The sequence below is a fragment of the Chiloscyllium plagiosum genome, unplaced genomic scaffold (assembly GCF_037043375.1).
Source record: "Chiloscyllium plagiosum isolate Xiang-an unplaced genomic scaffold, Cpla_swu_hap1 HiC_scaffold_4, whole genome shotgun sequence".
NCBI classification, from domain to species: domain Eukaryota; kingdom Metazoa; phylum Chordata; class Chondrichthyes; order Orectolobiformes; family Hemiscylliidae; genus Chiloscyllium; species Chiloscyllium plagiosum.
This window is the reverse complement of record NW_028270142.1, coordinates 37,933,944-37,959,105: the sequence shown is the minus strand read 5'-3', so window position 1 is coordinate 37,959,105 and position 25,162 is coordinate 37,933,944. Positions and strand designations below refer to the sequence as shown.

Sequence of the window (25,162 nt, the reverse complement as noted above, 5' to 3'; positions counted from 1 at the left end):
TATTCTCTGTCTTATACTGGTCATAGTTCACAATTCAAAATGAGATTAAGCCCCATCTGCAATGAAAATGGTCAATGATGACAAGATTTCCTTGGCTTCCTGTGCAGCCCTGTCTAACCCTCAATTATTTTGGCTAACGAAGTATACACTGAAGAAAACATTTTAATAACCTTAACTTTATAAGGTTAAAAATCACACAACACCAGAGTATAGGGTTTATTTGGAAGCAGTAGCTGGAACCATCAGGTAGTTGTAGAGTCCTAATGAAGGAACAGCGCTCTAAAACCTAGTGCTTTCAAATAAACCTGTTGGACTATAACCTGGTGTTGTGTAATTTTTAACTTTGTACGCCCGGTCCATCACTGGCACCTCCAACTCATAACCTTATAAGATAATCTTCCCATAATTAAAGATTACCTCAGAAACATTAATGCAAACCATGAACTCGCAGCAGCTGAAAATTGATAATCACAAGGGTGATGGAAGCAGAGACAATCAATGTTTTAAAGAGAGGTTGGATCAGCACATGAAAATAAACTTGCAGGGTATTGGGGACGGAACAGGGGAATGGGAATGTTAAAAATGCTCTCAAGAAAGGGTCAGAAAGCTGACTGGATGCAATCGTTAGAGTTGGAAAATCATGCAATGAAGCCTCTGGAACAATAGAGTGGGTAGGACTACTTGGGCTATTTCTGGATATTTAAAAGAATCACTTTATAACAGTCATGATTTGGAGATGCTGGTGTTGGACTGGGGTGTACAAAGTTAAAAATCACACAACGCCAGGTTATAGTCCAACAGGTTTAATTGGAAGCACACCAGTGATTTTTAACTTTATAACAGGTGTGAATTAATGACTATAAGACATACACTACTGAGAGAATTAACAAAAGACATGATGACATGATGAATCATCTGCCTACCTGTACAGTGAAGCTGGTTTCAAAGTTCAGATCCGCAGGGGTGAGGTTTTGAGGAGGATAATTCATTTTGGATTTGTCTGCCCCATGGGAACCGGTGTTCATTGTAGTTAAAGAATGTTCCAAATTTCTCAACTGTTTTATCAGATTTTTCTTGGCATTATCTACAATTTCAAATATCTCATTTTCTTTGTTAAACCAAATTAGCTTTGGATAATCCTGGCAAACAAAAATGAAGATGATTTAATGCAAAGGTAATTAAACAATTATTTTTTTCTAAGTAAGCTGACAACTCTCACCAGGATAGTCATGATATGAAGGTGCTGGAGTTGGACTGGGGTTAACAAAGTTAAAAAACACACAACACCGCGTTATAGTCCAACAGGTTTTATTTGGAATTACTAGCTTTCAGAGTGCTGCTCCTTCATCAGGTAACTCGTGGGCAAGGATCATAAGATACAGAATTTATAGCAAAAGATCACAGTGTCATGCATATCAAATGATATATTGAACAAACCTAGATTGCTGTTAAGTCTTTCATCTTTTAGATGAGTTGCAGATTTTAGTTCATTAATATTTAAATTCCAGAACTTTTTTAAAGTTAGATTTTTGAGATTAGTTAAGGTCTTATAAAAAAGGTGAAATCTCAGCTCAGACAATGTATTAAAGGTGTGAAGTTAGAGTCTGTCTGTATCTCAATTTTGAGTCAGATTGATTCTATTTCCAAAATTTATACAATGTTATATGGATTGACTGCCTGCATTGATTATTGCAGGTTGTGTGCTTTTTGAACAAAAACAGAATGTATGCACAAATACAACTCTGCAAATACAAATTCACCCCATAGGACAGTCCATAAGGACCATAAGACATAGGAGTGGAAGCAAGGCCTTTCGGCCCATCAAGTCCACTCCACCATTTAATCATGGCTGATGGGTGTTTCATTGATATACAGGAATGGTATTTCAGAGAAGGAAAGGTATTTGCCATGTGATTTTTTGGGAATAAGCAATGAGAAAATGGGAACAATCCTTGGGGAATTAATCTTGTTAAGATATGAAAACTTTTTTTTATTCTCAAGAAAAACACTATTGGAGATGGGACAAAAAGCTGTTTGACTGGATGAGAGAGCTAGCATGGAACATCTTGCAATGACACCTCTGAAACAACAAAGTTGGCAAGACTACTTTTAAAATTTAGGGAAAATGTTACACTTATATTTCTTGATATGTACAAAGACAACTTTATAACAGCCTTGTTTTTGGAGAGTCCAGAGATTAAGAGTTAGATGTCTTCGTATCATATTTTACTTTCATACAAATAGGATAACTTAAATTTGAGAGAGGAAAAGCACTTCTGTTAAGAAATTCTGACTGCCTTCATGAATGATTAAAATAATAACTAAAGTGGCTAGGAATATAGGAAGAAGCATCAAATAGTTACAGCATAGATAATGCATTTGGTAAAGCCTATTCCACCAAAGAGATAGCACTAGTTTTTACATTTAACTGAAGATACTTCCACAAAATATTAATGTACAATATTATTGACTGGACATGTGTATGTATCTTGAACTCTTTTCAAAGAACATTTTACAAAATAATATACACTGGCTATGCAACAACAATCTTACATTTGGCGTTAACAAGCTACTTGGATGAAGATACAAAGTCTGCTTTCAAAAATATGGACACATAACACAGATTAAGAAATGTGAGATATTGTGTTATAGGTTATCTTTATTAACTCACTCACAAGCTCACTACATTCATTAATACTGGGTTCTTGTTCATTTATTCATAATCCTTTTCTCACCTGTTATTTACTATAAGACTGTTCTATTCATTCATTTGTAACACCTCCGTTCTGCAGTATATTTTACTATCATAAGGTAGACCAAACTTAAAAGATCCTTTCTAATCTAAACAACTCTTTCAATCCATTACTGTAATTTCACACTTTATCAGCCCTTGCTACAAGCAGTGTTTACCTCTGAATAAGTGTAACAGACAGAACAATATCATTCCCTTCAAGTCTCCACGAAACATTACAATACTAATCAGCTCTTACCAACCATCTCTTGGACCTGAATAGACTCTGCAATTAGTAAGTACCTGTTAAATAACTTTTAACTGGGCCATTATCCCTTTAAGAAATTAACTGACAAAACAGTGCTTTCATGAAATTGCATGAATGAATGCACACCAGCAGATAGTGAACAAATTTCACAACCCTGCTGCGGTAATCAGTTCAGTATCTTTTATACTTTTATTAAGTACAGGTAGATTTTTGAACTTACTTGGAGCATATAAGTATAGTAGTTTTACTAACATTTACTAACTTAAAAGACAAAAGGACTAACACCTCTTAAGTATGCAAGCAGATCAGACAGACATTCTTAATTACATCAAAAGTAGCAGGCAGCACATGTTTCGATCCATCTCCTGTCTCCCAGGACAGAAGTCCTTCAAACCTTTGTGTAAAAAGATAAAACAACGTAACACCACAGTAATTTTAATATATGTAAGAATGGTGAATAAAGAGGCTTTTGTAAGAACTGTATTTCGGGATTCTGTTGCTGCCTCGAACTTGTCTGTGCTACTGACTAAAACAGCTATTCTTGCCACTCACAATTCCAGTCATTATTCCAGTCGATCCCACAGAAAGAAAGATATTGGAGTTGAAACCAGATTGATAGCCTGCACAGAGCCTTTCCCCTCAGTTTCTCTTTTTTTTCTGAAACCTCTTTCATCAATGCATGTGATTAGAAAACTTCCAGGAAGGCCTCATCACCACAGGTATAGTATACTAAATACTTGGAGATTGTGTGCAAGTATATTGGAGTTAGTTTTCAATAATGGTAATGGTATATATTTGCACAGTTCAAACGTTTTGTTCATAACCTTTGCACTTTTACTTGTATGCTTTTACTTGCAACAAAATGGTTTTTTATTTGTTACTAAAGGAATGTAATGATTTGTTTCTAATACTGGGTATACATAATTTGCACATAATATATATGGTAATACCTCCTACATTTTTAAATTCAAACTTTGTTTTGGTCAGTGGAGGAACAGAACAAGGAAAGGAATCAGTTCACTCTTCCTATCTCGGGACATAACAACAAATATGCTGAGGACACTGCTTCAGCTGGCCGTTAGCTCTCTTAATCCCTCCACTGTTGTTAAAAACTTTTTCTGCATCTGGCACTAAACTGAATGAGCAGAAATCTTCTCCAATTCAGTAAAAAGAAACCTATTACCTTTGGTCCCTGTCTCGTACAGTGATCCAGACCACTGACGCCATCCCTTTTCCAGGGAAGTCTAAGATAAAGTCAGTTTGTTTGCAACTTTGGTTTGATGGTAGGGCATTAGCAAGGATGCAGAAAGCAGAGTCTTAGGAATGAGGAACCTTTGTTCACTAAAAATGTTAGAGAAGTTGGATCTGTTCTTCTTGGAGAAGAAAGGTTGCAAAACGATTTCACGGAGTTTTTCAGAATCATGAAGCTACCGGCCAGAGTAGATGGAGGGAAGCTGTTCTCATTCCGAAAGAAAATGAAACAGGTAAAACCACTTGGCGTTGACCTTAGCACTGGAAAAGACAAAGACAAATCTACTAGCTCTGCAACGTTCTCCTTCTGAGTATTGTAAATATATCCCTTACTTAAAAAACAGAAGGCTGGCTGTGACTCTGGATGGATTCAGCACTCAAAACCCTGTGGTGACTCTGTAACCCAAGCAGGGGGGGTGGTCACGTGACGTCCCCCGTCTCGCACCCAGAAGAGTGCAGGGCGGTCACGTGACGTCCCGTTTCGCGCCCCGGAAGAGCGTGGGGCGGTCACGTGACGTGCCGTTTCGCGCCCCGGAAGAGGGCGGGCGGTCACGTGATGTTCCGTTTTGCGCCTCGGAGGTGGGTCGAGGAGATCACGTGATGCTCTGTTTCGCGGGCAAAAGAAGGTCACGTGGGGTCGGACATCTAGGAATGCGAGGAGGCGGGGAATGGAGTCAGAGCAACACTCAATCAGAAGATAATTCTACCTCAATGTTTATATGACGTTTTTTATGGTAAAAAAGACTGGGGCAGGGACAAACAAGGTCTTTCTTTTTGAACTGGCACACTTTTGTAGTTTGTCAGGGACAAAGAGGTTTAGACCCAGAGCTCTGAATGCCTTGTCCACTTACTGTGTAAAATAAATTAAGAGTGTGAGACCGAATATCTTCTCCTATTGCTTCATTTAAAAGAACACGCAGGACTTGGCTCACACATAGAAGAAAGTAAATTTATATTGGTAGATTGAGCCAAAGTCCAACAAATTGGTGAGCCTGACGTGATGAAGACGGAGAAGTGACGGAAAGAGAGAAAAATAGAAACAACGGACAACTGACGTTTGATGACAACAACAAGCGGCGCCGCACAAAAAAGGTGAGCAGACGCCTGTTTACATCGAAGTTCTGCAATTGGAGATACTAAATTGATTGTTGTCATTATACTGCAAGTGTCCTAGTAATAGTAAGTGGACAAAGTATTGATAAGGTACGTACAGGTTTAAAGTCCCTTGGGGTTAGAGTCCCCATAAAAGCAACAAGGTACGTACGGGTTTAAAGTCCCTTGGGGTTAGAGTCCCCACAAAAGCAACAAGGTACGTACGGGTTTAAAGTCCCTTGGGGTTAGAGTCCCCACAAAAGCAACAAAGTTTGATACGTACAGGTTTAAAGTCCCTTGGGGTTAGAGTCCCCATAAAAGCAACAAGGTACGTAAATGTGAGGAGGTTTAAAGTCCATTGAGCAGGATCTCATAAAAGCAACGCTCACAAATTTTGATGTCTGATTGATGTTTTGTAAGTTTTAGAAATTATATTGGGGAAGGTACGGAGGGTGGTAGAAAAGCCAGCAGCGTTTTGAAAACCAAGACGGTGGTGTTTCAGTGAGAGAGAGTTGGTAGTGGAGAGACCAAAAACTACTGATAAAGCTCGCTGAAAGGATCAATCGCTTGGGTGTATTTCATCCAAACTGACCAGCCACCGGCTTTGTCTTTGATTGGGTTGGTTGTTTGGTTATATTTATACCTAAACTAACTGACTACTGGACGGGAGGATTAAAATAAAAATACGTAAAATGGAAGGGGAGTTTGATAAAGAGTGTGAAGAATATGGAGGATGTTCTTCCGATTTAATGTTGCCCGTAAAACATCAGTGGGGTAAAGCCAGAAGTCAGTTAGTCAGTGGGCTTGCAAAGAATAAACAAAAAACAATGATGGAAAAATATGATAAGTTTTGGGAGGAATTACAGAAACAAGGCAAAGTCCCTAAAGATGAAGAGAAGAAGAAATTGTCACTGTTTTTAGGAAAAGCAGAAGAGCAAGCTAAATTAGAAGTAGAAGAGCACATGAAGGGAAAGAAAGGGTCAATATTCGTTAGAAGAAAGTGGACAAAAGAAGGTGGGGGGAAAGAAGAGAGGACGATTCATCTGCACAACATGATGTTAGCCTGTATGGCGGTAGAAACATTACAAAAGAGAGTAGGTGGGACCTTTACAACAGATTTGACAAAGGAGATAGAAAATGCGGGACCATCTGCGCCATTATATCCTAAATTGCCTGTGGTACAATCACCGCCCCCATATCCTGTAATACAAATGCCACTAATGTGTGTTCAAGAAGGGGTGTTAGACAAGCGAGAAGTAGGAACAAGAGAGTACAATGTAGTAAAACAGAGACTGGCAGAGGCTGTAGAAGACAGCATTAGAAAAGTAGAAAAATTAACATTAGAAGTTGATCAGAGGGTTAAGGAAGCGGAGGAAGCAAATAGGGTGACAATGATGCACAGTGGGAACAAAGAACAGCTAAAACAGGGGAGATGTTTTGCAGGGCAGGAGCCAGATGCTCATTCAACACCATATAGTGCTGAGAGTGAAAAGAGGGGAAGATTACATGATTCAGGTCAGTTATTGGATGATGGGTTCTCAGACAGAAGAAGGAGAGATTTGAGGGAAGAACAGGATAGAGAGAAATTGGATGAGGAGGAGTCTAAAAGTTGTATGGATATTGAGGACGAAGAATCCTTGACAGACGATGATCCAAGCACCTACCCAGTCACCTTGAAAGGCTCACTTACATTGCATACCGAACATGGCCCTTCGCTGAAGCCCCTCCCTGAACCAAGTTATAACTTGCGTCAAAGAGACACATTGCGACAACCTATAAAGGATCAGCACCACCAAATGCCATTAATTTACAGAGGCTCTTATCTGGGGTATGTTTATCAGCCTTTCACATATACTGATATGAATTGTATCCTGGATAGAATGCCCCCACCCATAGAGGGAGGTGGGCCCTGGATGACAAAATTTTCTCAATATACACTAGGTCACAAGTTAGCTATGGGCGATTGGAGAGCATTGTTGGGTAAGCAATTGAGTATGTGGGAAATACAGCAGATTGAAGCGTCTGCGGGGACCACCTTATTACCTGATTCAGACCCGTTTGCGCAGCATGAGGGAGAGATTCCCGATTCCACCGGGAGCGATGCACTCACTCACCTTCACAATGAAGGAGGGTGAGGATATGCCTGCCTTTTTGGCTAGATGTAAGGACACGTGGACAGACACTGCGGGGAGCCATCCAGGGTCGGGTCAGTTACAGACCACGTTATTTAGGAACGCAGTTATGGCAGGGATGCCTAAGGAAGTAAAAGAGGCAATGGAGACTAATCCTGACATCCCAGGTTGTTCTACAGAACAATGGGAAAAACATTTGACGCACCACATGAAGCGTTACAGGACAAAACAGGATGAAGATAAACAGAGTAATGAGTCAGCTCAAGTGCAGTTGTTGAAGTTACAGCTCGATGAGGATAGGAGGAAGGCTAATGATACAAAGAAGGCCTCCGCCTCCCAAAAGACGACTAATCAGATGGTTCAGCGGCCGTGGCCACAAAGCAACCCGCCGAGTTTAGACCCAACACCTGATTGATTGCCACCCTACCCCAAATATGGGGGCAGACCTCTAGGTGTACCAGGAGGAATGCGTGGTAGAGGAAGGGGCTGCGGAGGATTTAGAGGTCAGCCACTCAACACCTGTTTTGAATGTGGCCAACCCGGGCATTGGAGAAGGGATTGTCCCATGTTGTGGGGAACCCAGGGAGGACAGGGATTGATCCGAGGACAGTATCTCCGCAAGTCAGCCTCCTCTTCAACAGGCTGTTCAGCCTTATCAAGTCCTGAATGCAGCTGCAGCCCCGGTGCAAGGACAGTACCCCCAAACTATGCTGGAAGGGCAGGGGTATGAATATTGACGGGGCCTGAGAACCCAGGTGCATGTGGGGTTGGCAGACCCCTATATGCAAATGAGGGTAATGGACAAGAATCTGTCTTTTTTGGTTGACACGGGTGCAAGATTTTCTACCATCACTTGTGATATACCTCGGTCAAGCATGTCATCCTCTAGCATCCAGTTAGTAGGGTTCTCGGGTAAACCAGAAAATCTGCCTTTGACATCGCCACTGATCACATCAGTGGCCGGACAGACCTTTCGTCACCAGTATATTTCATCACCTGCATGCCCCGTGAATTTGATGGGACGTGACTTGCTGGTGAGATGTGGGGTTTCGGTTCTGTGCGGGCCAGATGGACTGGTGGTGACCTTTCCAAATGGCCGTTCCGTCAACTGTTCTGTGATAATGATTCACTCTGGATCCCAAATGATGTTATCACCAGACACATCACCAACAGCAGAAGGGCAGTGGGCAGACATATACTGGGGACTTCTCGAACCCGAAAACAGGCAAAACAACGGCATACAGTCTTTATACAGCCAATGGCGTCCCTGGGATCTGCCTGCAGATCCCCTTCATGTTACTTTATATTATGATAAAGATGCTAACGAAACCTATCAGCATGCATTCTATCAGCACCTAGAAGGGACTCAATGGGACATTTCTTCCAGTTGCATTCTGCTTGGAAAAGAAGGTGTGGCGGGTGTTGTTGAATTAACTGCAGAACAGTTGGAATGGTATGAGATGGCTGAAGAAGCTATACCTCACGTCACATTGGCCGTGCATGCTGAACATCAGGCCAAGGATCTGGGACCTATGTCCAAATGCTTGATGGTGCTAACGGACTGGGTGTGGACTCAGTTACCTGGTTACAATATTCACCATCGGAGGAAGCCTATCGAATTATGTACAGGACAACTGACAAGGTACTGCTGGAACATAGGCAGATTGAACGGTTTCATGGTAGGGAGAAAACAGACCATCCACAGGCTGCGGCGATGCTGGACTCTCTACCAGATACCTTGTGGTCAGCAAGTTCAACGGACATCGGTTACTGCAAACACGTCACACCAATCACATTTGATTTAATAGACCACACTCCAATTTGGCAGAGACAATATTCACACAAACCAGAGGCTGACGCCGGTATTGCTGACACAATTGAAGGGTTGTTAGCAGCAGGGGTGCTAAAACACTCCCAGTCAGCTTGGAACACTCCTATCTTACCTGTAGAGAAGCAGAATACAGGCAGATATAGGATGGCGCATGATCTTTGACGGATTAATAGTGTCGTTTCTACTCCAACGGTTCCGGTTCCAAACCCCTACACTGCAATGTCTGTGCTGACCCCTGACCATAGGTGGTTCTCATGCATTGATCTGGCCAACGCGTTCTTTTGTTTGCCCTTAGCTGATCATTTGAGAGACATTTTTTCGTTTACCTATAAAGGCCAACAATTACGTTATACAAGGGTCTCTCAAGGGTTTATTTTGTCACCTGGGGTGTTTAATCAGGTACTGAAACAGCAGCTGAAGGATCTGACGCTCCAAAAGGGGGTGGTATTGATCCAGTATGTGGATGACATTCTTTTGGCCGCACCCGATCATGTTTCTTGTCTGGAAGCCACAAAGTCATTGCTGTTTCACCTGTATAGTGTCGGTTTCAAAGTTTCACGGGTAAAATTGCAATGCTGCAGACAAACGGTGTCTTTTTTCGGTAGAATTATTTCTGCTAAGGGAACAGGTGTGTCTCCGTCTCATAGATCCTCCATTCTGCATCATACCAAACCAGTCACTGTAAAAGACATGCTCTCCTTTCTTGGGTTGGCAGGATATAGTAGACAATTCGTTGCATCATATGGGGAGCTCACTTTCCCTCTCAGGGCCATGGTAAACGAACAAGGTATGAGAAATTTGTCGGCCCATTTGCAGTGGACTACGGAGGTAGACGAAAGTTTCATATCTCTTAAACAGGCTTTAACGCGGGCTGCTGATTTAGCGGTCCCAGATTACAAAGAGCCATTTTTCCTCAATATTTCTGAAAAATTACACACAATAAATGGTGTCCTTTTTCAGAAAAAAGGGGGAGGCAAGCAGGTGCTGATGTACGTAAGTGTTACTCTTGACCCAGTAGAGGACAGACACCCGCCATGTACAAGACATGCAGCAGGGGTAGCAAAAATTCTCCAAAAGGTAGCACATATAGTCATGGGCCATTCATTAACAGTACTGACGACACATAGTATAGTGGCCTATGTAAATATCTATACCGACTCTGCATATGTGGCAGGGGCTATACAGGTAGAACTTAGTCAATGGATCAGGGCAGGATTCTTAGCAGCAGCAAAAACCCCAATTAAACATGGAAAAGATATGAAAAGATTAGCGGAGGTCATAATGAAACCTGCAGAAGTGGCGGTGGTCAAGTGTAGAGGACATGATAAAGCAGACACAGTAGTAGCGAGGGGCAATCAAGAAGCAGACTCAGCAGCAAAGAAAGCAGCAGGGTATACACCACAGTATATAATGATGCAAACAGAGAGAACAGTGTATGACCTGCTGCCCGTTTGCGATGCGAATGTGTTAATAAAAGAGCAGCAGAAAGCTTCTCCTCATGAACTGACAGTATGGAGAGAGAGAGGGGCCACAGAGTCAGAAGGGATTTGGAGGTCACCAGTGCTACCCCCAGGTTTGATAGCTTCTATGCTTCAGGAGGCACATGGGCTCACACATTGTGGAAAAACACAGATGCAGAGGTATCTGACACATTGGTGGCATCCGTTCTTGCCAGCGATGATTGAAAATTATATCAGGGAATGTAGAACGTGTACAGAATACAACGTGAGACCAACAGTGAAACCACACGAGGGAAAATTCCCTCTTCCAAGAATGCCAGGTCAGGAAATAGTGATTGACTACACTGATATGATAGAGAGAGTAAATGGATACCGGTACCTTCTGGTAGCAGTGGATGCATACACTGGTTGGCCAGAAGCAATACCTGCAAAAAAGGAAGATGCAAAGACAGTGATCAAATTCTTGATAAACCAATACATTCCAACGCATGGGTTTCCAAAGAAAGTCAGGTCAGATAATGGCACACATTTTAAGAATAAAGACCTGCAAGAAGTTGAAGCAGCTTTAGGACTGAAACATGCGTTTGGAACAGTGTACCATCCTCAGTCACAGGGAAAAGTGGAAAGAACGAATCAGTCCATAAAAGGAAAAATAGGAAAAGTGTGTGCACAAACAAAGTTAAGCTGGGTGGATGCCCTACCTTTAGCTTTAATGTCCATTAGAAGCTCAGTAAACTCTATCACAGGGTTCACCCCGTATGAGCTGACAACAGGGCAGCAGTTCCCGGGACCAGGAGCTGGAATACAGATGTTAGAGGGAGGAGGAGCCTCTCTAAGGTACAAACCTTACTATGACCAACTAACAGCTTTGGTGTCAGCTTTCTCCAAACAGGTTGGACCAGAAGAGGGGGAACTACAGAGCCAGGCGCCATCTACCACAGACTGGGTCCTGCTGAAGGTGATCAAACGGAAGTGGTCGGAGCCGAGGTGGACAGGACCTCATAAGGTGGTGGAGAGGACATCTCATGCGGTCAGACTACAGAGGAAAGGAGAAAGCTGGTACCATTGGAGCCAGTGTGCAGCCACAGAACCGCCAACGAGAACTTTAGAACAAATAAGAACAGAAAAAGAGTAGAAGGGTCTTAAATGTTTAATGTTTGTACGAAGAAGGTTCTGGAAAAAGGGGGAGAGGTTCTCAAGATTTCTAAGCAAAGTTGTGTAAAGGATATAATGTTTATCTCTGTAAGCAGCCCACATTACCTTAGGCTGTGGAGGTTGGGAGTCTTTGCTATTGTTTTATCTATAAGTGTCATGCTACTGTTAATAGGAGTATTAACCACAAGGGACAAACACACAGGCGAGGGAGGAAGTTTCAGGAATAAAAGAGCAGGAGGACAAGAGACGGATAAATGTTTAAGGGAGACGAGGAGCCGGGTACACATCAGACACGATAGAAATCATGGTACAACATATCAGTTTGATTAATGCGAAGTAATTGATTGTGGCAAAGATATAGGGAGCTGGAGGGAGTATGATGTATACCTGTGTTTCTATGCCATTTACGATGACCCATGCCCGTCGTGGAATAATGTATTAACATGGACTGGGGTACGATGGACCCCCCGGAGGTCGTCACCTTCGGATAATAGATGGAACATTCGAGACCATGTGAGCCTGACAAAGGGGCAACTTGATCATTCTTCAGAGTTAAAAAATCCACTTTTGTTAACCCTGACAAAATTTGATATTAATCCGAGTCCAAAAGAGGTACAGATGTACTGTGAGAGTGATGACAGAAGCTTTTATTTTGTAATAGGTGTAGATCAATCTGGAGTGGATAACATGGGATTATTAAAGGTAACCTTAGTGGACCCTCCTACGAGCCAGCCACAAACTGAGAGTACAAGTATGGAGGTAGAACCAAGTTCAGGGGTTGTGGTAATGGACCACAACAACCTTACGAGCAGGGAGATTATTAAATTAGCTACCGGGTATGGGGACAAGAACTTATGGCTGGACTGGATGACAGCGACCGCAACCTCAATGAATATGAGTAATTGCGTCGCGTGTTCTTCGGCAAGGCCAACCCTATTTACTACCCCAGCCCCATTGTTCCCTAATATAGACCCAACAGGATTTCACTGTATGATGGCCCTCACTATGCAGGCGGACCCTCCAAATTGTACCACATTAAGTGCTATTTTCCCACCTGTAAAGAATTCTATGTTGCGTCCAGTGTTTACACCAAGAGCCAACAATTACACGTGTTTTGCTCGAAAGTCAAATATTGTCTTGGGAGACATGCCCACTGACTGGTGTCAGGACACAATTAATGTAACTGGCTGGCAGAACGCTAGCACAATGGTTTGGGCCAGAGCTGATCTTTTCTGGTACTGTGGAGATAGAACTCTACATATTAGTCTACCTCCAGATTGGTCTGGAACCTGCGCAATGGTTAGGTTAGGGGTACCCTTATTCCTTTTGGGAGAACGACAACAGGGAATAAATCTGTATACACAAATTCGTAGGGATTTGTTTGATGTCACATCTGGCTCAACCACTTACATAGATGCAATAGGTGTTCCCCGTGGTGTACCTGATGAATATAAATTGGCAGACCAGATAGCAGCAGGGTTTGAGAATCTCCCAATTATCAGTGTTTTATCCCCAGTTACGCCGAATAAAAACGTTGACCGAATTAATTATGTACATTACAAAGTACTTAGGCTAGCCAATAGAACTAGAGACGCGGTGGCAGGACTTTCTGAACAATTGGCAGCAACCTCATTGATGACAGTACAAAATAGAATGGCCTTAGATATGTTGCTCGCAGAAAAGGGGGGAGTGTGCTCTGTGTTTGGAGATCAATGTTGTACGTTCATCCCCAACAATACGGCACCCGATGGTTCGGTCACCAGAGCCTTGGAAGGACTAAGAATTTTGTCTGAAGAAATGCATGAACACTCGGGTATTTACAATCCTCTAGGAGGACTGTTCGATTCATGGGTTGGGAAATGGAAAGGATTGATTGCTTCTGTGTTTATGTCCCTCGGAGGTATGATTATCGTGTTAGTGTTGTGCGGATGTTGTTGTATTCCCTGTATTAGATCTTTGTTGAACAGGGTAATTATTACCGCACTTGAAGGGAAGGCTCCCCCGTCTTACCAGATGTCACAGATGGAGGCAGAAACCATGGCTTTGGCAAGAGGGGAAGACTATGCATCAGAGAGCGAATATGATGTATAGAACTGGTTGGTTGGTCTCATTTTCATGAGACCAAAAAGGGGACTTGTAAATATATCCCTTACTTAAAAAACAGAAGGCTGGCTGTGACTCTGGATGGATTCAGCACTCAAAACCCTGTGGTGACTCTGTAACCCAAGCACGTGGTCACGTGGTCACGTGACGTCCCCGGCTCGCACCTGGAAGAGTGCGGGGCGGTCACATGACGTCCCCCGTCTCGCACCCGGAAGAGTGCAGGGCGGTCACGTGACGTCCCGTTTCGCGCCCCGGAAGAGGGCGGGCGGTCACGTGATGTTCCGTTTCGCGCCTCGGAGGTGGGTCGAGGAGGTCACGTGATGCTCCGTTTCGCGGGCAAAAGAAGGTCACATGGGGTTGGACATCTAGGAATGCGAGGAGGCGGGGAATGGAGTCAGAGCAACACCCAATCAGAAGATAATTCTACTTCAGTGTTTATATGACTTTTTTTAGGTATAAAAGACTGGGGCAGGGACAAAACGAGGTCTTTCTTTTTGAACTGGCACACTTTTGTAGTTTGTCAGGGACAAAGAGGTTTAGACCCAGAGCTCTGAATGCCTTGTCCACTTACTGTGTAAAATAAATTAAGAGTGTGAGACCGAATATCTTCTCCTATTGCTTCATTTAAAAGAACACGCAGGATTTGGCTCACACATAGAAGAAAGTAAATTTATATTGGTAGATTGAGCCAAAGTCCAACAGTATCTCGAGGTTTGCTCCAACATTGGAAAAGCAGACTTACAGTCTAATCATGTAAACATCTGATATGTTGTACTCAAATCCTACTTTACAGACAATGTCCATGACACAACGATCACCATCTCTGGGCTATCGTATTCCACCTATAGTACAGGCTCATTAGAGGCGACAGCACTGTACTGTACAGTTGGGAAGGAGTTGCCTTAAGAGTCTTCAACACTGACCCGGATCTCATGAAGTCTAAAGGCATCTGGTCAATCAGCGAAAGGAAACCTCTTGCAGACTGGACGCATCCTAGCAGAGCGCTTTAGGGAACATCTCTGGGATACCCACACCAATCAACCACACTGGCCCAACATTTCAACTCCCCCTCCGACTCTACTGAGAACATGGAGATCCTGGGCCTCCTTCACTGCCGCTCCCTCACCACCAGACGCCTGGAGGAAGAATGCCTCATCTTCCACCTTGGAACACTTCAACTCCAAGGCATCAATGTGGACTTCAACAGTTTCCTCATTTCCCCTTCCCCCACCTCACTCCAGTTCCAAACTTCCAGCTCAGCACTATCCCCATGACTTGTCCTACCTGCCTATCTTCTTTTCCACCTATCCACTCCACCCTCCCCCCCCCGACCTTCATCCCCTCCCCCACTCACCTATTGTACTCTATGCTACTTTCTCCCCACCCCCACCCTCCTCTCTCTTATCTCTCCACCCTTCAGGCTCTCTGCCTGTATTCCTGATGAAGGGCTTTTGCCCGAAACGTCGATTTTACTGTTCCTCGGATGCTGCCTGAACTGCTGCGCTTTTCCAGCACCACTCTAATCTAGAATCTGGTTTCCAGCATCTGCAGTCATTGTTTTTACCTATCTATTATGTTGCCCCCATCCCAATGAATCAGTGCTCTTCAATGCTGAAAACTAATTGGAAGACAATGGCAAGCATGGCGATGAGTGGTTCTGGAGATAGAAGTAGAGAAATGATGGATGACGGAGAATCAGGATAGACATAAGATAGGGAGAATGAAGTGGAGAATGGGAGGATTGTTGGAGGTTGGAAGGGGTAGGGAGCGGTAGTGTGTTGTGGTGGGTGGGAGGAAGTGAGGAGGCAGCACACCACAGTAGTAAATAATGATTAGTACTACTGGGAAATTTTTCAAATTTACAAACCCCTTCAAAATGAAAATACTTCCTTCGAACACTCTTTAAAGTGAGATTGACGTAAGTTTTATTTTGTCTTTTCTTTCAAGCCTGTGACATATACACCTCTGATGTATCAAGTGAATTCTTTGGCCAGGCTTTCTTGAAATTATTTGCATTTGCAAGTTCATTTTGCACCTGGTTTTAACAGGAAAAATAAATCAAAATGGACAACTTTGATTAATTTCAAGGGGTGCGCTTTTATCTTCATTCTGTCAATGTGGATGTATTTAAAAGGGGGCATACAAACAATGCTCAAATTTCCTCTTTTTTGTAACCTATTTATAATATTTTACAAGTATTGGAGTTGTTGGGGCCCAAGTGGGATCATTTCCCCTAATGTCTTTCCATCACAACATCATTTTCAAATACTGCCAATGTTTCCTTTTGATATTTTAGAATGAAAGGTGCCAAATTAAGTTGACAACATCTTTTGTGTCTTTGTGGTAGTATACTTTTTACAAAGGTTTTCATTTTTATTCTTTTTATTTATTCTTCATTCAATGGGTGAGATACTAAATGAATACTTCACGTCAGTATTCACTGTGGAGAAGGACCTGGAAGGTAGGGAACTTGGGGAAAGAAATAATGATGTCTTGAAAAGAGTTCATATTACAGAAGAGCAGGTACTCGAGGATGTAAAATGCATGAAGGTAGATAAGTCCCTGGGGCCTGATCTGGAGTTTCCCAAAACTCGGTGGGAAGCTATGGAAGAGATTGTGGGGCTCCTTGCTGAGATATTTTCATCATCAACAGCGACGGGTGAATAGCTGGAAAATTTGAGGGTGGTTAATGTGATACCATTATTTTGGAAAGCTTAGAAGGAATGGTCAGGGAACTACAAATCAGTGAGCCTTGTGTCAGTGGTGGATAAATTGTTAGAGGAGACTCAGAGGGACAGGATTTATCAGCATTGGAAAGGCAAGGACTGATTAGTGATGGTCAACGTGGCTTTGTGCATGGGAAATCATGTCTCACCAACTTGACTGAGTTTTTTGAAGAGGTGACAAAGAAAATTGATGAAGGCAGAGTGGGAAATGTTGTCTACATGCACTTCAGCAAAGCATTTGACAAGGTTCTACATGGTAGACTGGTTAGTAAGGTTAGATTACATGGGATCTAGTGGGAGCTAGCCAAATGGATACAAAATTGACTTGAAGGTAGGAGACAGAGGGTGATGGTAGAAGGTTCCTTTTCGGATTGGATGCCTGTGACCAGTGGCATGCCACAAGGATTGGTGCTTGGTCAACTGATTTTTGTCATTTATATGAATGATTGGATGTAAATAGGAGGCATGGTTAGTGGGTAATACGCTGGATTATCTCAGAGTACAACGGGACTTTTATTAGATAGGCCTATGGGCTGAAGAGTGGCAGATGGAGATTAATTCAAATAAATGTGAGGTGTTGCATTTTGGTAAGGCAAATCAGGGCAGGACTAACACAGTTAATGCCTTACAGAGTAGGGCCCTGGGGAGTGCAGGTGCATATGTTCTTGAAGGTGGCTTCACAGGTAGACAGGGCAGTGAAGAACGCATTTGGCACGCTTGTCTTCATTGGTCAAAACATTGAGTGTAGGAGTTGGGAGGTAATGTTGTGACTATATAGGACATTGGTAAGGCCACTTCTAGAATACTGCATACAATTCTAGTTGCCCTTCTATAGGAAGGATGTTGTTAAACTTGAGAGGGGTGCAGAAAAGATAGATAAGGATGGTGCCGGGACTGAACAATTTGAGTTGTAGGGAAAGGCCGAATAGGCTGGGGCTTTTTTCCCTGGAGTACCAGAGGCTGCAGGGTGACCTTACGGAAATTTATAAAATCATGAGGGACATGGATAAGGTGAATATTCAAGGCCTTTTTCTCAGGTAGGGGAGTCCAAGACTAGAGAGCATAGGTTTAACATGAGAAGGAAGAACTTTAAAAGGGCTGGAGGGGTAACTTTTTCACGCAGTGGGTGGGGTGTGTATGGCCCGAGCTGCCTGAGCAAGTGCTGGAGGTGGGTACAATCACAACATTTAAAAGGCATCTGGATGGATATATGAATAAGAGGGGTTTAGAGGGATACATGCCAAATGCTAGCAAATGGGGCTAGGTCAGACTGGGAAATCTGGTCAGCAGTAACGAGTTGGGCCGAAGAGTCTGTTTGTGTGCTGTATGACTCTATGACTCTGAGTTCAGGTTTGAACAGATGCAGAACCCCTATTTATATTACATGGCTCAGATTCAATTGGAAAGCTGGCCATCCTATTTCGGAGAAAGTGCTGCACATTTACATCACTCAAAAGCTATCACTCAAAAGTTAAAAATGTATAATATTTATACCACAGGTTGTGGATAATCTCTGCCCTATATGTTCAGGAAGTTCAGCAAGGTTCACAAATGTTCACCTTGCAAAGTAAGTTTGAGAATGGACTTAGACTAAATGTCAACCCACTTTCCAATTGAGTCTTGCTGCACATTGTTCAGATTGAGCCAAAACTATGAATTTACAATTTAGATTTAAGCTTTATCAGGAAGTAAAAATGACCACTTTTTAATTTTGACATGTAGCTATACATGAATATGCTGGATAAAAAAGGATTGTTTTGTAAAATCTACAACGAGCCTTAAAAGAAGTAGATGTTATTGTAAGACAAATATGAAAGCCACATTCTGCAACTGCATTGGTTGATCTGCTTATGTCATTTTCATAATTGGAGTAAAACATGAGCATATCTATGACAATCAGCACAAACTACAGAGCATTCAGACCACCATCAAGAAATTACTTACAAATAGGCTGAGAAATACATTGAAATAATCCACCAGGAGATCATCTGTTACCAAGTAATCTTCCTGGAAGTTACAAAAGAAAGAATTATAAATGACAAGGGTAGGATTCTCTCTCTTTCTCTCTCTCTGTCTCTCTCTCTCCCCCTCTTTTTCCCTCTCCCCCACCCTCCCACCATTCTTTGTTCAGTTGTAGTGGTCTCCTGTGCTAAATGTTCATTCCAGTATCTCAATGAATGAATGAACATACAAAAAACTAAGCACTCATTTTAAAAGAACATTTATAGAAAGGACATTTTGAGCACAATGAGGTGTGGGCTGTTTGACTCTGGAATCTTTAAATATATTCATTCATGTGATGAAGGGATCACTGGTTAGGTGAGCCTTTATTGTCTATCCTTAATGGCCAGATAACTGAGTGACTTGCTGGACCATTTCAAAGGGCAAGTGAGAATTATCCACATTACAAAAGAGTCATGTGTAGGCTAGACCAGACCATAATGACTCAGATAGGTTCTTACAATAATTGGCAAAGGTTATATGGTCACCATTAGTGTGTAGCTTTTATTCCAAATTTTAATGAATTCAAATTTCACCATCTGCCATGGTAAGATTCAAACTTATTCCCCAGAGCATTAGTTGAGATTTTGGATTACTAGACCAGTGACATTACCACAACACTCACCCTACTTGTCTCTCACTTTTGAGTCCACCAGTATCAGAGAGATACATTGAGCCAGATTTTCCGAGAACTGGCAATCTCCTACATTGGAATCAAGTTTAGAGTAGTGCTGGAAAAGCACAGCAGGTCAGGTAGCAGCCAAGGAGCAGAAAAATCAACGTTTCAGGCAAAGGCCTTCATCAGAAATGAAGCTCATCTGATGCTGCCTGACCTGCTGTGCTTTCCCAGCACTATTCTAATCTTGACTCTAATCTCTAGCGTCTGCAGTACCCATTTTTGCCCAATCTCGTACATTGGCCCTTCCTTGTTATGAAAGAAGGAGGCACCTTTCTGAGAGGAGATTGACTCAGGCCTCCTTAGGAAATATGGAACCATACTTCTGTTTTGACAGTTCCACGTAGTACAGAACTGTCAAATGACAAACCATGCACACTTTTCACAGCAGTCATCTGCAATATTCTGTCTTTGAAGATCCTGACAGCCACTTTGAGAGCTGCTTTCAAACCACAAGTAAATAAGGCAAGTGTGATGATGGGGTACAGGGAGGGACGTTTGCCAGATGGGAAAGGGTGTCAAGTAGGCATGGTGCCGGAGGAAAACATCTTTAAACTGAATATTTTCTAATCAACCTGTTCAGGGATGTTATTACACAGCTCTGGAGTTGGTGGGACTTGAACATAGACCTTCTGGCTCCAAGGTAGGGATATTATCATTGCCCACATTTAACTAGATTTTTTAAAAATTCAACCTGTACAGGGATCTTATACATATACCATTAACCAAAATGAACTAATTAATAACCAATATCTTATTACCTCATAAACATGCAAAACATAAATATAATGATTGACAGGAAAAAAAGCAGTTTTGTATTACCAGTCCAACTCATCTATTCTACAGTATGCACTCTTAATTAAACAAGGAAAGATATACTGACATTGGAGATGGTCCAGAGAATGTTCATTAGGCTGAGATGAGGTATGGGGGACTGATTTATGAGGAGATCTTTGAGTAGATTGGGTCTATACTCAGTTCAATATAGGAGTATAATAGATGATCTGATTGAAACGAAAACAGAAATGGCAGGAAAATCTCAACAGGTCTGAGGAGAGAAATCACAGTTAGGGATCAAGTAACCTACTTCAGATAGCTTGGAAAATGCTGGTTTATGTGCAGACGATAGGATGGGGGGAGCAGGTATGGAGTAAATGATAAGTGGAGATGGAGCCCAAAGAGAGAGAAGAATAGTTGGACGGACAAAAGGGTTGGTAACGGTCAGCCTAGGAGCATGAATAGTGACTAATGGGGACTATTACTAGATAACAATGGGTTGTTATTCATACAGGATTTTACAGGGTAGATGCGGGAAGGCTGTTTCCTCTTGTAAGAGAGTTTAGGACCAGATGGCATAATCTCAGAATATTTAAGACACAGATAAGGAAGAGTTGCTTTTCTCAGAGGGTTGTGAATATGTCAAATTCTTTACATAGAGCGGTGCTGAAGCCGGAACATTAAGTGCATTCAAGGCTGAGATAAACATAATTTTAATCTGAGAGGGAATCAAAGGAAATGGCAGGAAAGTGGAGTTGAGGATCATCAACCGTGATCACACTGAATGGCAGAGCAGACTTGATGGGCTGAATGTCCTATATCTGGTCCTATGTCTTATTGTCTTATTCTGGTTCTCAGCTAAAGATTCCTCAAACCTATTGGCCAATTGCAAAGTCTGAGGTTCTTCCACTTCCTGGGTTCCATACCTCCTCTACTCATAGTCACAGCCTCTCATGTCTGAACACTGATCAAATCAGAAGACTACGCCATAAAGAGATGTGTCCCTGATGTGCTGCAGTGTGTGCAGCTCAACCTCCAAATCATAAACTCTGAGCCAAAGTTCCACAAGCCCACAAACTCTCACCACAGAAATGTTTGTGCTGCATCACATCACTCTAACATCAAGGAGTTCCCACATCCTGGGACCTGGTCTGATTTATTGGGATTCTATTAACATCCTCTTGGCAAGATTGCAGATTTAGGACTGTTCCTAATTTCGTCTGTGCAACATCCAACTCTACATATGTAAACACTCCTTACATATATTTAAAAGCTCTGGCCCAAGATCAAAATTTGAATTCCTTCATAATTTTACCTTTCAGAAACTTGTCAACTGCTTCAGATATTCCCAAGAGGAAATTATCTACATGTATTAAGAAAATTCCTTCTAGTTCTGCTTTTAGCAGAATACAACCAATAGGACAGACCTAACTGAAAACAAATCACACCTGGGAGGCATAGTTTGGCCCCATAGAGACTTGTTTAGCCTCCATATAACGGAGGTTTTAAAAATAATTTGTTTTGAAATTATTCCCTTTGCAAAGATATTGTTTTGGCATCATTGGACATACATTCCCTGGAATATCAATACAAGTGGGCAGCACGGTGGCACAGTGGTTAGCACTGCTGCCTCACAGCGCCAGAGACCCGGGTTCACTTCCCGACTCAGGCGACTGACTGTGTGGAGTTTGCACATTCTCCTCGTGTCTGTGTGGGTTTCCTCCGGGTGCTCCGGTTGCCTCCCAAAGATGTGCACGTCAGGTGAATTGGCCATGCTAAATTGCCTGTAGTGTTAGGTAAAGGGGTAAATGTAGGGGAATGGGTGGGTTACGCTTCGGCGGGTCGGTGTGGACTTGTTGGGCCGAAGGGCCTGTTTCCACACTGTAAGTAATCTAATCTAAAGTGCTTGAGAAAGGCTCATACTTACAATTCCCCCTGCTCAGTCTATTCTTACTTCCTGAGTTGTTGATCAAGTCTCTGGGCTTCATGTCAGGCCTTAGTTTTACATGCACCACTGACAAGTACTTGCTCTGTTCATATTCATCTATATGACACTATTGACAATCCTTTACATGATACCTCTATAAACTCTTGCTAACTCATAGGATCTTTTTCTTTTGCCTCCTTTACCAATTTAGCACTTAACTTGTTGGTAGCCACTGGAGTTTCTCTATTGTAAAGAATATTTCTTGTGGCTCTCTTGACCAGTTCTTTGATCCTTGCTATTGTTAACTTTCTTCTCTTACTAAACCTCCTGTCACTGTCTGGACTAACACTGCTCGATCTGTTTCCCCTTGTAACCAGACTTCCTTTCACAAGATCTTGATCTTTTCTTACAGCTTTGTCTAAACTTAAATGTCATTTATTGGCTTTCCACATTTTTACTTCATTCTAATATTCTTCATGTCTGATATTCTGCCCCTTGTATGTTCAGCCAGTTTTTGTACTTCTCTGGGAGCTTTTCTGCCCTTCTAACTCACTCTTGTTTTATCTGGTTTTGTCAGTTTAGTTAGTCTCAACTTTTGATGTTAGATCTTTGTGATAGTAGCCTTATCCTGATTGTCACTATCAATTGGTTCACTCTGTTAGCCTATTATCTGCAACAATCTGTTCTCCATAAAGGTCCAATTTTGCATGAATGCATGTATATATTGAAGGTTCAGTTACACATAAGCAGAACTAGAATATCTGATGGAATCAGTGCCAGTAAGCCATATTGAATACACTTGATTGGATGGTTACCATGTTCAAGATTATCATTTTGCTATCAGTGTCTGTCACATGTCCTGGGTCACACCATTACTTTTGTCCTTCCCTCTTGAAATGTCTTCCCAGGATAAAAATTACTTTCAAACAGCCTGATAAGAATATCCCAAAGCTCTTCTGAACATAAGCAGCATTCAAGTGTTCTGCAAAAGCTGAGTGAATTCTAATCCCTGTGAAAGCTCAGGGGTGGTTTATGTGATTTAAGGTATTTTCAGATTCCTTTCATAAGTTAATTGACAGGTGTTGTAAAGAGCAACTATCTGAAGTTTGACTTTTTTGCATGTACTGCTAATGCTAAAAGAGTTGTCAATTCTAAAATTCATTTTTCAGAATATTTTGTCAATCATGATTTCTCTCACAAATCCCATAATTATAAGGACTTTCTGCTGTTGTGTGTATTGCTTCACTGTTCAGACTTTCACACATACTCCTGAATTCTTTATTGGCAAATTCTCCTCCATTATCCATTAAGAATTTAGCCAGTGCTTCCAACCCTGATCCATCTTCCCATTATTTTGTATGTAATTTTCTTCTTCTGTTTAATGTTGACAGATTAATTCTAGTCACTATGTCCACAAAATGTAGAAGAAAAATATTTTTTGGGTTAACCCCAATCTTGAGGTCCACTATTACATTTTGATTAAGTTTTACAGCAGTGGGAGATTTACCTCAGATCATGATGGTGTTCTCCAATTTTTTTTGACAAACATCACATCTTTTATGAATAGTTTTGATATATTCAGTACGTTTCTCACTTAGTATTACTGTACCTTTGTTTTGAAAATGTTTTTTATTTAACACTGACTGGAAAACTTCTGTTTTGAACTATGTTAGAAAATTAATTTATTTCAAAATTCATGGCCATATCTGCAGTGGTTGCTTTTAAAAAGTATATAATTGTACGTTTGCTGTGGACATTGGAATTTTTATTTATTATTTTTTAAAACCCTATAAAGCATATGACATGCTACTGCTTGCTTTGCTGTAGACCATTGCTAGGTCTGTTTTTGAACAGTGACTTGCTTGAAGAAAGTTAAAAATCACACAAGACCAGGTTATATTCCAACAGGTTTAACTGGAAGCACTAGCTTTCAGAGCGCTGCTCATCACCTGATGAAACAGCAGCGCTCTGAGAGCTAGTGCTTCCAGAAGATAGTGTTTCCAGTTAAGCCTGTTGGACTATAACCTGGTGTTGTGCAATTTTTAACTTTGTACACCCCAGTCCAATACTGGCATCTCCAAATCATTGCTTGAAGAAGTTCTTGTTTTGTATGGTTCAGTTCAAGGAAAGCCTAAGAACGACAAGTGTTGTTAAGAACAAATTGCCGACTGATAATCCTCACTTCTGAAAAAAAACATCTTGTTGCATTCAGGATGGAACCTACTTGTTCTTTAGAAAGAGTGATTCAGAAACAGCTCAAGGTCACATTTCTGGAACATGGTGTCTGCAAAACTTCAAAGATAACTGTGAGTGATTAGTGATTTGACCATCTGTGCCAGAACATCAAAGCAACAAACTCAGGAACATTGTGCACTTTATTCTTTTGTTTTCAAGAAAAACATCTAATGGCCAAAGTGATCATTTTCTCCTTAGAAAGAAAATCTCTGCAGAGAATTTTTTTTTCCTCTTTCTCCAAAAATTGTATATTTGCATGTGTGTTTTGGGGACATTCAGTATTTATAATTTGATTTATCATTGTGTGTTGTTATAGACCAGACCAAATCCCCTCAAAATATATTTAAAAGATAGTCTCGAAATTAATTTTTTCTTACGTTAAAGGTAAGTGTAAGATGTTGCATTCCAGAAGCAATTCAACTGGTAAAACTACGAGATATGAAGCAAAACACACTTCATTCATACATTATAAGTAAAATACAACAAAAGAAAGAAGTAATTGGAATAACAACTTTATTGGAAAACTTAACAAAATAATAGATAATTAAGTATTATTAATTACCTGTTCCAAAATAATAACACCCCGTAAACACAACCTTGAAAAAAGGCAAATTCTCTAAAACAGATTGTCTCACATACAACTCTAATCCAGGAGGAAAAACATCCAAGAGAAAACTCAGAGAGAGAGAGAGAGAGAGAGAGAGTAGCAAGTTGAGATACACTGCAGCTTCCACCCAGCTTCAAGACCCAGCAATAACTGCTATTGAAAAATGAAATCTAAAATCCTGGTTCCGTGG

At 41.6% G+C, this 25,162-nt stretch overlaps 1 protein-coding gene across 1 annotated transcript in view; it reads right to left on the bottom strand.

Annotated features, from left to right (window-relative positions):
* Window positions 1-989, bottom strand: part of LOC122549508 (regulator of G protein signaling 22-like) — a 117,389-nt gene extending 116,400 nt beyond the window's left edge. Inside the window, exon 1 of the mRNA XM_087985824.1 lies at window positions 924-989. Coding sequence (XP_087841950.1) covers window positions 924-989 — 66 coding nt within the window. The remainder of the gene's footprint in view (window positions 1-923) is intronic.
* Between the last annotated feature and the right edge of the window lie 24,173 nt (window positions 990-25,162).